Source organism: Polypterus senegalus, chromosome 11 (genome assembly GCF_016835505.1).
Source record: "Polypterus senegalus isolate Bchr_013 chromosome 11, ASM1683550v1, whole genome shotgun sequence".
Taxonomy (NCBI): Eukaryota; Metazoa; Chordata; class Cladistia; order Polypteriformes; family Polypteridae; genus Polypterus; species Polypterus senegalus.
In genome coordinates, this window is record NC_053164.1 from 116519337 (window position 1) to 116532032 (window position 12696).

Consider the following 12696-nt stretch of genomic DNA (forward strand, 5'->3'; position numbering starts at 1 on the left):
CTGTTGTTCAGATTCACAACTTGAATAATGGTCCTTTCTCTGTTTTGTTATTATGAAGAAAATGTATCAATTATATAAAATGATTAATTGGTGGAGACCTATTGTGGGCCATGGTGTGCTTGATAAGCCATTGTTTTTTAGAGATAAAATACTTATGTAAGCAACAAATTTACTTTTTTCTTTATAATATTTCTTCTAACATAAATATTACATTAAAAAATTATAATTTTTATTTTTGTTGCTTTGAAATAAAGAATGTCACACAGAACAAAATTTCTATCTATAGGACGGTGGTGAGATCAGCTTTGTTATACAGTATATCAGTTGGAGACAGAGCTAGAGGTGACAGAGTTAAAGATGCTATGATTTGCATTGGGTGTGATAAGGATGGACAGGATTAGAAATGAGTATATTAGTGGCTCGTCTCAGGTTGGACGGTTTGGAGAAAAAATTAGAGAGGCAAGATTGCATTGATTTGGACATGTGCAGAGGAGAGATGCTGGGTGTATTGGGAGAAGGTTGTTAAAGATAGAGCTGCTAGATAAGAGGAAAAGAGGAAGGCCTAAGAGGAGGTTTAAGGATGTGGTAAGAGAAGACATACAGGTGGTGGGTGTGACAAAGCAAGATGTAGGGGACAGGAAGATATGGAAAAAGATGATCAACTGTAGCAACCCCGTATGGGAGCAGCCAAAAGCAGAAGAAGAATATTTGTTATTCATTAAAAACAGTCAAGGGTCTAAATACTTATAAAAGGCAATGTACAGTAAAGCTTGCCATATCCCCTCACCTGAATAGCCATTGATGTTAAAGAGGTAAAACACTAGCAAAGATCAGAATGGTCTGTTTGTATAGTACAGAATGGTCCATATCAACTTTTATGCAGGAAATGTCAGACAAAAATTGCAGAGCGGACAGCTTTCTGCTACTATCCCACTCTATTCGTATAATCCTCCAAAGCCTCCACCACATAATCCAAAAAAGTTCTTCTTGTATTGGACACTTTTTCAGTTTCATGATTTTTAAGCTGATCACTACTTGGTGGTCATTTTAGTCTGCCTCACAGATCTGCTAGACTCAAAAGATTAGAGCGAGTGTAGTTTGAATTGATAGTGGATGCTTCTGGTTTCAGAGTTGAACTCACAACTCCACAAGACCTTTTCTGGGAGGTCAGTGACTGGGATTTAATTGAAGACCTCAGTAGTGGGGGAAGCTGCATGAACTTGTGGCCAAAAGATAGTTGATGGCTGTCACAATGATTTCCATAAGTCACACTGTTTGGCACCAATGAGAGAAGCTGTTCAGTTCTCTGTAGGGTTAAAAAGATGGTATCTAGTATAACTAAGAATTACCAGCAGGCCAAGAAAGTAACCGATGCAGCAATGGCTAAAGTGAAGGCCCATGTGTCAGAGGAGTTTGGTGATACCCAGAAGTATGGCTTTTGTGCCGCTTGAAAAAGGTTGTAGTAAAGTATCTAATAATTTAGGTAAGGCAGACGGGAGTGCTTTTTGCAAGGGTGTAAAACCATAAAACTTAACTGAGGATAATGTCTTAGGTAAAACACTTCTAAAGAGATTAATTTAAAATGATGCACCTTTATTCAGTGCAGTACAAAACAGATATCTAAAGACAGCAAAAGTCTCCTAACCATTGCCTTTTACTTAATTATATACAGTAGTTGCTTTATTGCTCCATCTGTCCATGATCCGGATGACTAAACTGACTTATTTATTTGGATGGTTATTACAAGTTGGGGTCTCTGCTATTATATACAGTATACTACATAAACATTGAAGGAGTAAGAGGGAGAATATGTTACGGAATTTAATATAAAATTAAATGAATGCATTGAAATCTAGTGCAAAAATTAAAGAAATGTACAAAATACCATTGTAAACAACAATAACATTTAGCAATTAGATATAACATTTGTATAAACAATTGCTGAAATTTCTACAGTATGTCACAGATATTTGAATGCTCATATTTAATTGTCATATTTAAATCAACAAATCATCAATCATCAATAAATAATACTACACAGGACTGCTGCCTTACAACTCTGGAGTCCTGGGTTAAAATTTTGGCCAAGCACTGTCTTTGTGGTATCTACACATTTTTCTCATGTCTGCCTAGCTGTTTCTCCAGATGCACATATTTGGCCAATAAGACTATCTTAGAATTACCAGAGCCTACGAAAAAACTCATAGATCCGTCCCACCTTAAAATGCTTCGCACCTCTCCGTCAGCGTCTTTCGTCCTTTAAATGTGTTGATAAGCAGCAAACAGCAAGTAGCCTGCTATCACATCCCCCACCCCACACAGTTTTCTCAGCTCAAGTCTGTTTACCTGCATGTCAGTTGCTTAGAGTTGTATAGAGTGAGAAGTCAAGCAAAATGACACCTTTTATAAATACTATAATGTTATTTGGAACACTTGCATTTCATGTGTGTTCCGTGTCTACAACGATCTATGCACAGTAAACACATCGTTAAAACAGAAATGTTTTTCATTTTCTAGTAATGATTGACAAAATGTAGACATAAAGTGTATAATGTGTGAAGCCTGAATTCCAAATATCAAAGAAACACTTTCTCAAAAGATACAAGTAAAACAGAACAAATGCGCTTTTTTCCAAGACTACAGTATAACCGAAGAAAAAGAAATCAGGTTAGTGTTGCTTGTTGTCCTGCCTTCTCAGATAGTATACTGGTTAGAGCTACTGACTCCAATTCAGAAGGTTCTGGGTTTGAGTCTTAATGTCACCCAAAACAAACATTTTGAATAGTGAGCTGTTCTTATTGTTAATATTATACAATAAACATACATTTGATTTGCGTCTGTAACAGCTCCTGTAAATGTATAGTACTTGTCAAAGTTTGCGTCTTTTTTTAGTTTTACTAATTTTACTTTATTTACTTATCTTCCTACAGCATAAAGTCACAAGTATACTGCAGAGCTTCCTCTGTTTGATTGTCAAGGGCATGCTCACAAATTATATGTGTACTGCCACAAAAAATACCTGCTGACACTTTAGTACGCGAGCAATGGTACGAGAATGCAGTTAGACTTTTTTTAGGCACATACACCATGCTAGTGTTTAGATCTGGATGGTGTAGCATTGGCGTCGTGCTGTTTCTGTGAAGGACAGGTGATTGGCAGGATGACGCCGGACTTTTGCCTTTACGCCTGGTGCAGCTGTGTTGTTCTTATATGTGAGTGGACGTTTCTTGTGAGGAGGGCTTCTCTTTTCTCCAATCTGAGTTCACCTCTGTTATAGCACGTCTTTATTTGTAAACAGCAGTGTCAGATCAGGGCGAGCATGAACGCGACCGAGAAAATAAAGCTGAATAAAAAAAGCACTATAAATTTACAGTGGTTGTTAGAGACGTAAATCAAATGTATGTTTTTATTGTATAATATTAACAATAATAGCAGCTCTCTACTCAAAACGGTAAACTTGAGAAGCTGCCAGCATCGAACCCAGAAGCTCTTGATTGGGACTCAGCAGTGTTCTAATTCTAGTGTTAATTGATATCAGTTGTCACAAGAATGATTCACAGACATCATGAAGGTTTGGGGCAGTCACCCATATATTGTTCCATGGCTACAAAATTAGTTAATTTGAACAGAGATGTTTACAGATTTCAGTCCAAAACAGAACTGATGTTATTGAGGTAAGATGGTGGCTTTAAAGGCCAGTAAAGGAAATGATGTCATCGGGGCCGGAACTGGGAGTGATGTCTTCAGGACTGGAAGTGATGTCTTCATTGGCACCAGAAACAGAAGTGACGTCATCAATGGCGCCAGTATTCTGCAGGATTTCCCGTGGATGATCTGCAAGAGATTGAGAGGGACAGTCAGCGCACCCCGCTGCCCCCTGGTTTGGCGTGGAATTACTATCATTTAAGCCCTTCAGCGGTCTCCCAATCGCACATGTGTGACACTGTAAATCTCACTAGTATATAGGACTGCAAGAGTGTGTGTGTGTGTGAGTGTGACCAATGATATAATACTACCATGTCCAGAGTTGATCCTGCCACCACCCAATTTTACCTTTATAGAAGCCAACTTTCAATCCTCAACCAGATGTATGTAAAGAAAACAATGGATAGATTAATAATATTATCTATAAAATCCATTATTTTTAAACCATACTGATGTAAGTGCTGGAAAGTGCCTCATGTACTACAAATAAACCTCCACAGTTACAATACTGATTTACCGTAGCAGAGGGTGTTGAGCTACTTGGTGTCCACTGGCTTGGCATTGTTCTCTTTAATAGTGGGTTTCTTTCCTGGCTTGCTCTTTTCTATCAGTGTGTCCTATATCAACCAACATGAAGGGTTCATTAAGCAAAATTAAATGTTCTAGCTTATTTCATTAGTGGGACAGATTAGATATGTACTTGGTGGATGGAATGACTGTGCTGCTTGTCCCTCCCTGTTTCAGTTTTGCTTGTGCAAACTATCTCCTTCCTAGCTTTCTAATCCTGGTGCAAATGGTGCAACGTTTCTGATTTCTTGCTACATTTAAGAACATTTCCTGGATTTTTGTCCTTCATTTAATACTTTTTAGGTTTATCCTGATATGCTTATGGAGTTCAATGAGTTCATATATAATCTTTAAATGTTTCTTTTAGTCCCTGCACACTTGGTTGCTTCCTAAGAACTGGTGTTATGAATAGAATCCAAAAACAGCTTTAAAGCAGGTCACATACTTACCTGTACTGCCAGCAGAGGCTCACCAGACATCTTTCAGGCTTCTAAGGCACCTGCTAGCTCCAGGTAGAGCATACAAATCTGAAAATCCACCAACAAAAGCCCCACAAGGAAGAGGGTAACCATCAACCTCTGGCTTGTGCACAGAAGAGCAACATAAATCATTATAAGTTAAACATTTACTGTATTACAAGAATATCAGAAATACAAAGAAAAGATCAAAAAACAAATGAAATATTGGAGTTGACTTAAAAGCAATCCACAGTAAACAAAGTTCAAATCACAGACTAGTAATCAGAATTCTTATGATTAAACAATAATGAAAATATAAAAAACAGTTCAATACTAAAAATAGCAATATTCACAATAATTCCACCAAACACAAATGCTTCCCATCTTTTGAGCTGTCTCACTTAGCATAAATAGCCTGAGGGAGCGATCAGGAATAGTGATGTCAAGGTGGACCGTCCTCCAAGGAACATAACTACATTTAAAGCAACGTTGCATAATTACAACATCAAACATGAAATCAACCGAAAAAATATAAAGAATAACAAAAAAATAAAATGAGCAATAACAACAATTAAACATGAAATACACACAATTACAACCCAGTACATAGCAACTGGAAGCTAGCAAATATTATTCCACTGTATAAAAAACGTGATTGGTCTGATACAAGTAAGTATAGGCTAGTAAGGTTAAGACACATCACAGGTAAATCATTGGAAATAATTAATAAAGGAAAAAATCAGGTATTACATAGCAAGTAAAGACAAATTTGTGAATAGACTGTAGATTTAGACATGGAAGATTGTGTTTCACTAATATGTTGGTATTAACTGAGGAAGAAACAAACATATACTGTACATCCAGAGAGGTGCATGTGATATTGATGGATATTCCAAAAGCTTTACAAAAGTTCTCACATGAGGGGTTTGTGATCGAACTAAATGAAGTGGGAGTTCAACACACAGTGTGTACATAGTGCAAATTTGACTTAAACACCAGGAACAAACATTTTCAGAAATGCTACTTTTTTAATATACTGTAAATAAGCGATCTTGATATAAATATAAAATTCCTGATAGTCAAGTTTGCAGTTGATACTAAACTTGGAGAAAGTCCATAATGCCGATTCAGCTAAATCATTACAGATGGCCCAGGAGAGAATTAAAGGGCAGAGCTGTGGCAAATGAAATTTAATGTATGTAAATGTACATGTACAATGTAAGTGTTACATGTAGTAAGGAAAATTTTACATTTGAATGCATAATGGAAGATCTGAAACTTTGATGTACACCTCCGGAGATGAATTAAGTTAACAGACCTAGAATGTCCTACTTTAGGGACATTCAGAGCTTGACTGTATTATTTTGAAGAAATTAAGTGAATTTCATTGACATGATTGTTGGACTAAATGTTGTCATCAAAATTATGCTAAAAGTTCATTCATTACTGCTTTTAAAATAGTGAAAATCTAACAAATGCTAACTGAATTCAAAGAAGAATGCATTTGAGTAGTTCTTAGCTGTCAGCAATGACTCTTATTTCCTTAAATTGTTTTCATCAGTCTTTTATTTCTTCCCTAGCAATCCCTGTGGGAATCATTGTTATACGAGGAGACTGCGATCTTGAAACCTGCAGACTCTACATCAACCGTCTTCAAGAGGTAAAAATGCAAGATACTGTGTGAAAAGAGTCTCACAACAAGATGTAGCGAAAATTAAAGTGAAAGCTTATTTTGAATCTAAGTTAAACACAAGATATCCGTTTTCTTTTCAATTTTAATGAGTGTCATGTAATTTAGGTAATCTTTTATTATTATCTTTTCCTCTTCCCTGGCAGCTCTATCCTTTGCATCCTTCTTCCAATATACTCAGCATCTCAGCATGTCTAAACCAATGCAATCTTCCCTCTCTGACTTTGTCTCCCAACCGGCCAAATTGAGCTGACCCTCTAATGTACTGATTTCTAATCCCATCCATCCTCGTCATACCCAGTGCAGATCTTAGCATCTTTTAACTCTGCCACCTCCAGCTCTGTCTCCTGCTTTTTGGTCAGTGCCACCATCTCCAACCCATATAACATAGTTTGTCTCACTACCGTTCTGTAGACCTTACCTTTCACTCTTGTTGATACCTGTCTATCACAAATTACTCCTGATACTCTTCTCCACCCATTCCACCCTGCCTGCACTCTCTTTTTCACCTGTCTTCCACAATCCCCATTACTCTGTACTGTTGATCCCAAGTATTTAAACTCATCCACCTTCACCAACTCTACTCCTTGCATCCTCACCATTCCACTGACCCCGCTCTCATTTACACACATGTATTCTGTCTTGTTCCTACTGACCTTCATTCCTCTCCTCTCTAGAGCATATCTCCACCTCTCCAGGGTCTCCTCAACCTGCTCCCTACTATCGCTACAGATCACAATATCACCAACAAACAAAGTCCACGGGGACTCCTGTCTAATCTCGTCTGTCAACCTGTCCATCACCATTGCAAATAAGAAAGGGCTCAGAGCCGATCCCTGATGTAATCCCACCTCCAGCTTGAATGCATCCGTCACTCCTACCGCAGACCTCACCACTGTCACACTTCCCTCGTACATATCCTGTACAACTCTTACGTACTTCTCTGCCACTCCCGACTTCTTCATGCAATACCACAGCTCCTTTCGAGGCACCCTGTCATATGCTTTAGCCAGGTCCACAAAGACACAATGCAACTCCTTCTGGTCTTCTCTAAACTTCTCCTTCAACATTCTCAGAGCAAACATTACATCTGTGGTGCTCTTTCTTGGCATGAAACCATACTGCTGCTCACTAATCATCACCTCACTTCTTAACCTAGCTTCCACTACTCTTTCAAATAACTTCATGCTGTGGCTCATCAGTTTTATTCCCCTGTAGTTACTGCAGCCCTGCACATCCCCCTTATTCTTAAATATCAGCACCAGTACACTTCTTCTCCACTCCTCAGGCATCCTCTCACTTTCCAAGATTCCATTAAACAATCTGGTTTAAATCTCTACTGCCATCTCTCCTAGACACTTACATGCTTCCACAGGCATGTCATTTGGGCCGACAAACTTTCCATTCTTCATCTTCTTCCTAGCTGTCCTTACTTCCTCCTTGCTAATCCATTTCACTCCTTGATTCACTATTTCCACATCATCCAACCTCTCTCTCATTCTTTTCATTCATCAGCCTCTCAAAGTGCTCTGTCCATCTGCTCAACACACTCTCCTCACTTGTGAGTACGTTTCCATCATTATCCTTTATCACCCTAACCTGCTGCACATCTTTCCCAGTTCAGTCTTTCTGTCTAGCCAATCGATACAGGTCCTTAGTGTCTAACCTCTCATACAACTCATCATACACCTTTTCTTTAGCCTTCACCACCTCTCTGTTCACCTTGTGCCTTATCTCCTTGTACTCTTGTCTACTTTCTGCATCTCTCTGACTATCCCACTTCTTCTTCGCCATCCTCTTCCTCTGTATACTCTCCTGTACTTCCCCATTCCACCACCAGGTTTCCTTTTCCTCCTTCCTCTGTCCAGGTGTCAGGCCAAGCACCCTTCTTGCTGTCACCCTTACTACATCTGCTGTAGCTTCCCAGCTGTCTGGTAACTCTTCACTGCCACCCAGTGCCTGTCTCACCTCCTCCCTAAACTCAACCTTGCAGTCTTCCTTTTTCAACTTCCACCATTTGATCCTTGGTTCTGCCCTCACTCTCTTCCTCTTCTTGATCTCCAACATCATCCTACAGACCACCATCCTATGCTGTTTAACTACACTTTCCCCTGCCACCACTTTGCAGTCTTCAATCTCTTTCAGATCAACTCTTCTGCATAGGATGTAATCTACCTGTGTGCATCTTCCTCCACTCTTGTACGTAACCCTATGTTCCTCCCTCTTCTTAAAATACGAATTCACCACAGCTATGCCCATCCTTTTGGCAAAATCCACTATCCTCTGACCATCTTCATTCTTCTCCTTGACACCATACCTACCCATCACCTCCTCGTCTCCACTGTTCCCTTCACCAACATGCATTTAAACTAAAATGTATCCTAAAAAGTAACCTATAAAAGTAGAATAACCTCCTATGATCTGCTAAGACCATTTCTGTTTTCTGTCCTTTTCACACACATCTTTAACTTAATTTTTGCAAATTCCCCCATCTCAGATACTTCCCTTTACTTTTGGTATTCCTTTTTTTCAATAATCTCAAAATTATACCTGCATTGATTACTGTTGTATCTGTTTTAAAGCACCTACTATTTTATTATTCTCAATTCCAATATAGGCTGGTATTAATAAAAAAATGAATGATTATGTCTGTCAGTATTGCATGGATTATAAAATGTTAATTTTTAAATACTGTTGGACAGAAGAACCTAAAATAATTTTATTAATTCAAATAAGATTCAGATTTGTTAGACAAGCTTTTTGTTAAACAACAATTAATGTAGAATCAATCAAACCCAGAGGAGGCCTCACTCACATGCAATGCACACATACAGTCGAAAGTTCTAAATTTTCTAATCTGTTAAGATAGAAAATCATAACTACTTTCTTAAATGAAATCCACTTTCTTGTCTCTAATTATTTACTGTTTCCAACCCATATCTGAGTAGATAATAAACCATGGCCATTTTAATGCTCTTACCTTTTAAGAAAATAAAACACCTCCATTCCGAGCCTGTTGGCCTATTGTTTAACTCCAACAGATATCTGTATTTCTTTCCTTCTTCAATATTCCCAGCTATTTTTAAAATCTTTATATTAACTCAATTACGTTTAATTTGATATCAACTTACATATTTAAATCTAAAATTTGCTTCTGTAGATCAAAGGCTCTCACCTCACTTTACTTATAAGGAAGAAATAGGGAGAGATGGAAAAGCTTCTGGAAGGAGTGACTAAATGTGATCCAATATTTTCTATAATTTTTTGCAGACATGCATTATACATTCTATTCTTTAAAGTATATTTTCTGAAAAAATATATTTTTCATAGTTTCAGAAATTGACAGATTCCACTTAATATATCAGTTTTTGATTTGTACATAAAGATTCTTAGAGTTTTATGTCCTTTGTACATACAGTAGTACAATAAAATTTTTCCTGCATATCTCCGTGGATTAGAGACAGTGATACAATACCATCAGAACAGTTTAATGTTATTTTTCACTTTCCAGGACTTGTACCCAGTTTCTTCTTCAGATTTACTACAAGTGCATTATCCAGTAAGTATTTCATACTTAAACCTTCAAATTTTAAAATATTTTTATCCATCCATCCATCCATTATCCAACCTGCTATATTCTAACTACACTGTCACGGGGGTCTGCTGGAGCCAATCCCAGCCAACAGATAGCACAAGGCAGGAACAAACCCCGGGCAGGGCGCCAGCCCACCACAGGGCGCACACACACACACCCACACATCAAGCACACACTAGGGACAATTTGGGATCACCAATGCACCTATCCTGCATGTCTTTGGACTGTGGGAGGAAACTGGAGTAGCCGGAGGAAACCCACGCAGACACGTGGAGAACATGCAAACTCCACGGAGAGAGTACCCGGGGAGAAAACTCAGGTCTACTAACTGCGAGGAAGCAGCACTACCCACTACACCACCATGCTGCCTAATATTTTTATTACGTTAGAAATTTAAAGAAGCCAGCTATATTAAGAACAAAGGATTGGAGGAAAGAATGTGTTGGAAACAACTGCATTGCATATTAACTGGCTCTTGTACTTAATTTGTCAGATGTAAGATTTAAAGCAAACCTGAGTGTGATTTTTGAAGCTGAAAACATTTTTAACCTATATTAAGAAACTATGAACCCAAGATTTTGACAGAAACGCACTTTTTTTGGTTTCATGATATATCGCATAAAATTGTATAAAAGAGAATTTAAGATGATGATGTTATTCTGCCAAGAAATGATTGACAAAAAAGTTTTTAAATAAGGGACTAGAAGAAGAGATGTTAGGCAAAAGATGAACAAGATTCATCATCGGGATGTCAAATATACACTATTGTGGAGCCAAAAATCAAAACTTAAAATTGTTATCAAAAATACATAGAGTAGAGGTTGTTTTTATCAAAAACAATAACTAAATAAAGTCAGATTAATTATTTTGCATATATCCACAGATATATACAGTATATAACTCAGATGAAGTGTTTGCCATGACCTTTACAACCACAGCTTTCAACATGAGCCCCCCACCACACCAATGATTATTCTGACATTTCTGGGCCAAGCGGAAGTTCCAGCTGTCAGGGGAGCATCCTCCCAACAACAACCCCCAGTGGTCCCTGAAGACCCCAACAGGACTACACTGCAGAACTAACACCTGTGGGTGTCCCAGCCAGGTTAATGGAGTAGCTCATAGTCCCTGGCAGTCTCACCCTATCTTTCAAATATACCAGCCGTCTGACCAGGAAGGGAAATGATAACCATACTCTATATATAATATACTGTATAAATATACAAAGGTATTGGCCACTGGCCACTTTACAATCTATGGTAGTTTGTGAATGCGAATAGCCTTCAACTCAAATTAAATACTATGCAGACATGGCCAAGAGGTTTAATTGTTGGTCAGATAAACATTAGAAATGCCAAGACATGCGATTTTCGAGACTGACCATGCTTTGGTGACAGATGTTGTGGTTTCAGGATTCACATGGAGTACAATCTTTAGAGTTTACATAGAATGGTATGATAAACTGGAAGTTCAAGGCAGAAACACCTTGTTAATGAGAAATGTCAGAGGAGAGTGGCCAGATTATTTGAAAGTAACAAATAAAACTCAAATAATAAGATAACAGCACTTCACAAGAATGATGTGCTGAATGAAGTCTCTGTACACATAATGCATGGGATCTTCATGCAGACTGGCTATATATCAGCAAGTGGACAACTCAAAACGGGAACAAGTGACTGCATTAGATATGCAATCATCAAAACTGAATATCTGAAGATTTGAAAATTCAAAGCCTGTCTGATGAATCTCAATATCTGCTGTGTAAACAGTCATGTCAGAAGGTCCTTTACATGGTCATTTTAGAATTTGGCATAAATAGCATCATGGCATAAATGGCACTAATCAATGTAACCATCCTGCCATTTTCCAATAGTACTAACAGATGATGGTAGTGTCAATGGTGTGGAGAATATTTTCTTGGCACACACTAGGTCCCTTACAACATCATTTGAAGGCCACAGCCTACTTACAGTGGGTTTTACTGCTAATCAGAAGCATCCTTTTATGGGAACAATCTCCTCTATTTCAAATGGATAGTGTTAGCCAAATAATATGCAATGTCCAAACACACATCAGTTAGCTGGGTCTATGAATATGATAGTAGCATTAGTAAGATCCAACAGTTGGCACAACCATGAGATTTCCACTCAACAGATCAACTTAAGGAAGAGACAGAAAAAGAAGTTTGGAGCATAAATTTGTGTTCAAACATTTGCAAGAGCTGGGTGACAATATCAAGGCAGCATGGACAAAAACATCTACATAGTGTTTAATGAAACCTGTTGAGTAAACACCTCAAACTATTCAGAGTCTTCTGGAGGCAAAATTTTTTTTAAGGTACATGAAGAAAAGTGAAAACTGGGTTTTGTTTGCATATATGGTATATGATATGTGGGCATAGAAGTATTACTTCTTGAATTCAAACCATGACTAAAGTGTTACCTTTATTCTTACAAGAGGTTGACTGAATTATTGCAACTCTTTTCATATTTCTATAGTTGGAGCAGAGATGGATTAGGCGACTGCCTCAGGGTCACACAGTGAGTCATTGCTAAAGACTGAAGTAGAATCCTTGAAACCCACATTCCAGTGTAAACTCACAGTTTTTCAGCCACCTACAGAAGCATGAAATTAGAAGTAAAAAAACACAGAAACGGCAGCAGCAGTGTTTTTAACTGTGC

The 12696-nt window shown here is 38.0% G+C and overlaps 1 protein-coding gene across 10 annotated transcripts in view; it reads left to right on the forward strand.

Moving 5' to 3' along the window:
* The window catches only part of dgki (diacylglycerol kinase, iota), a 288696-nt gene that overhangs the window by 255685 nt on the left and 20315 nt on the right, over nt 1-12696 (forward strand). For 9 of the 10 annotated variants that reach the window (XM_039769554.1, XM_039769555.1, XM_039769550.1 and 6 more), the window contains 2 exons: nt 6311-6390; nt 9932-9979. In XM_039769554.1, the coding sequence (XP_039625488.1) occupies nt 6311-6390; nt 9932-9979 (128 nt within the window). The remainder of the gene's footprint in view (nt 1-6310; nt 6391-9931; nt 9980-12696) is intronic. The other variant, XM_039769556.1, reaches the window with a different exon arrangement.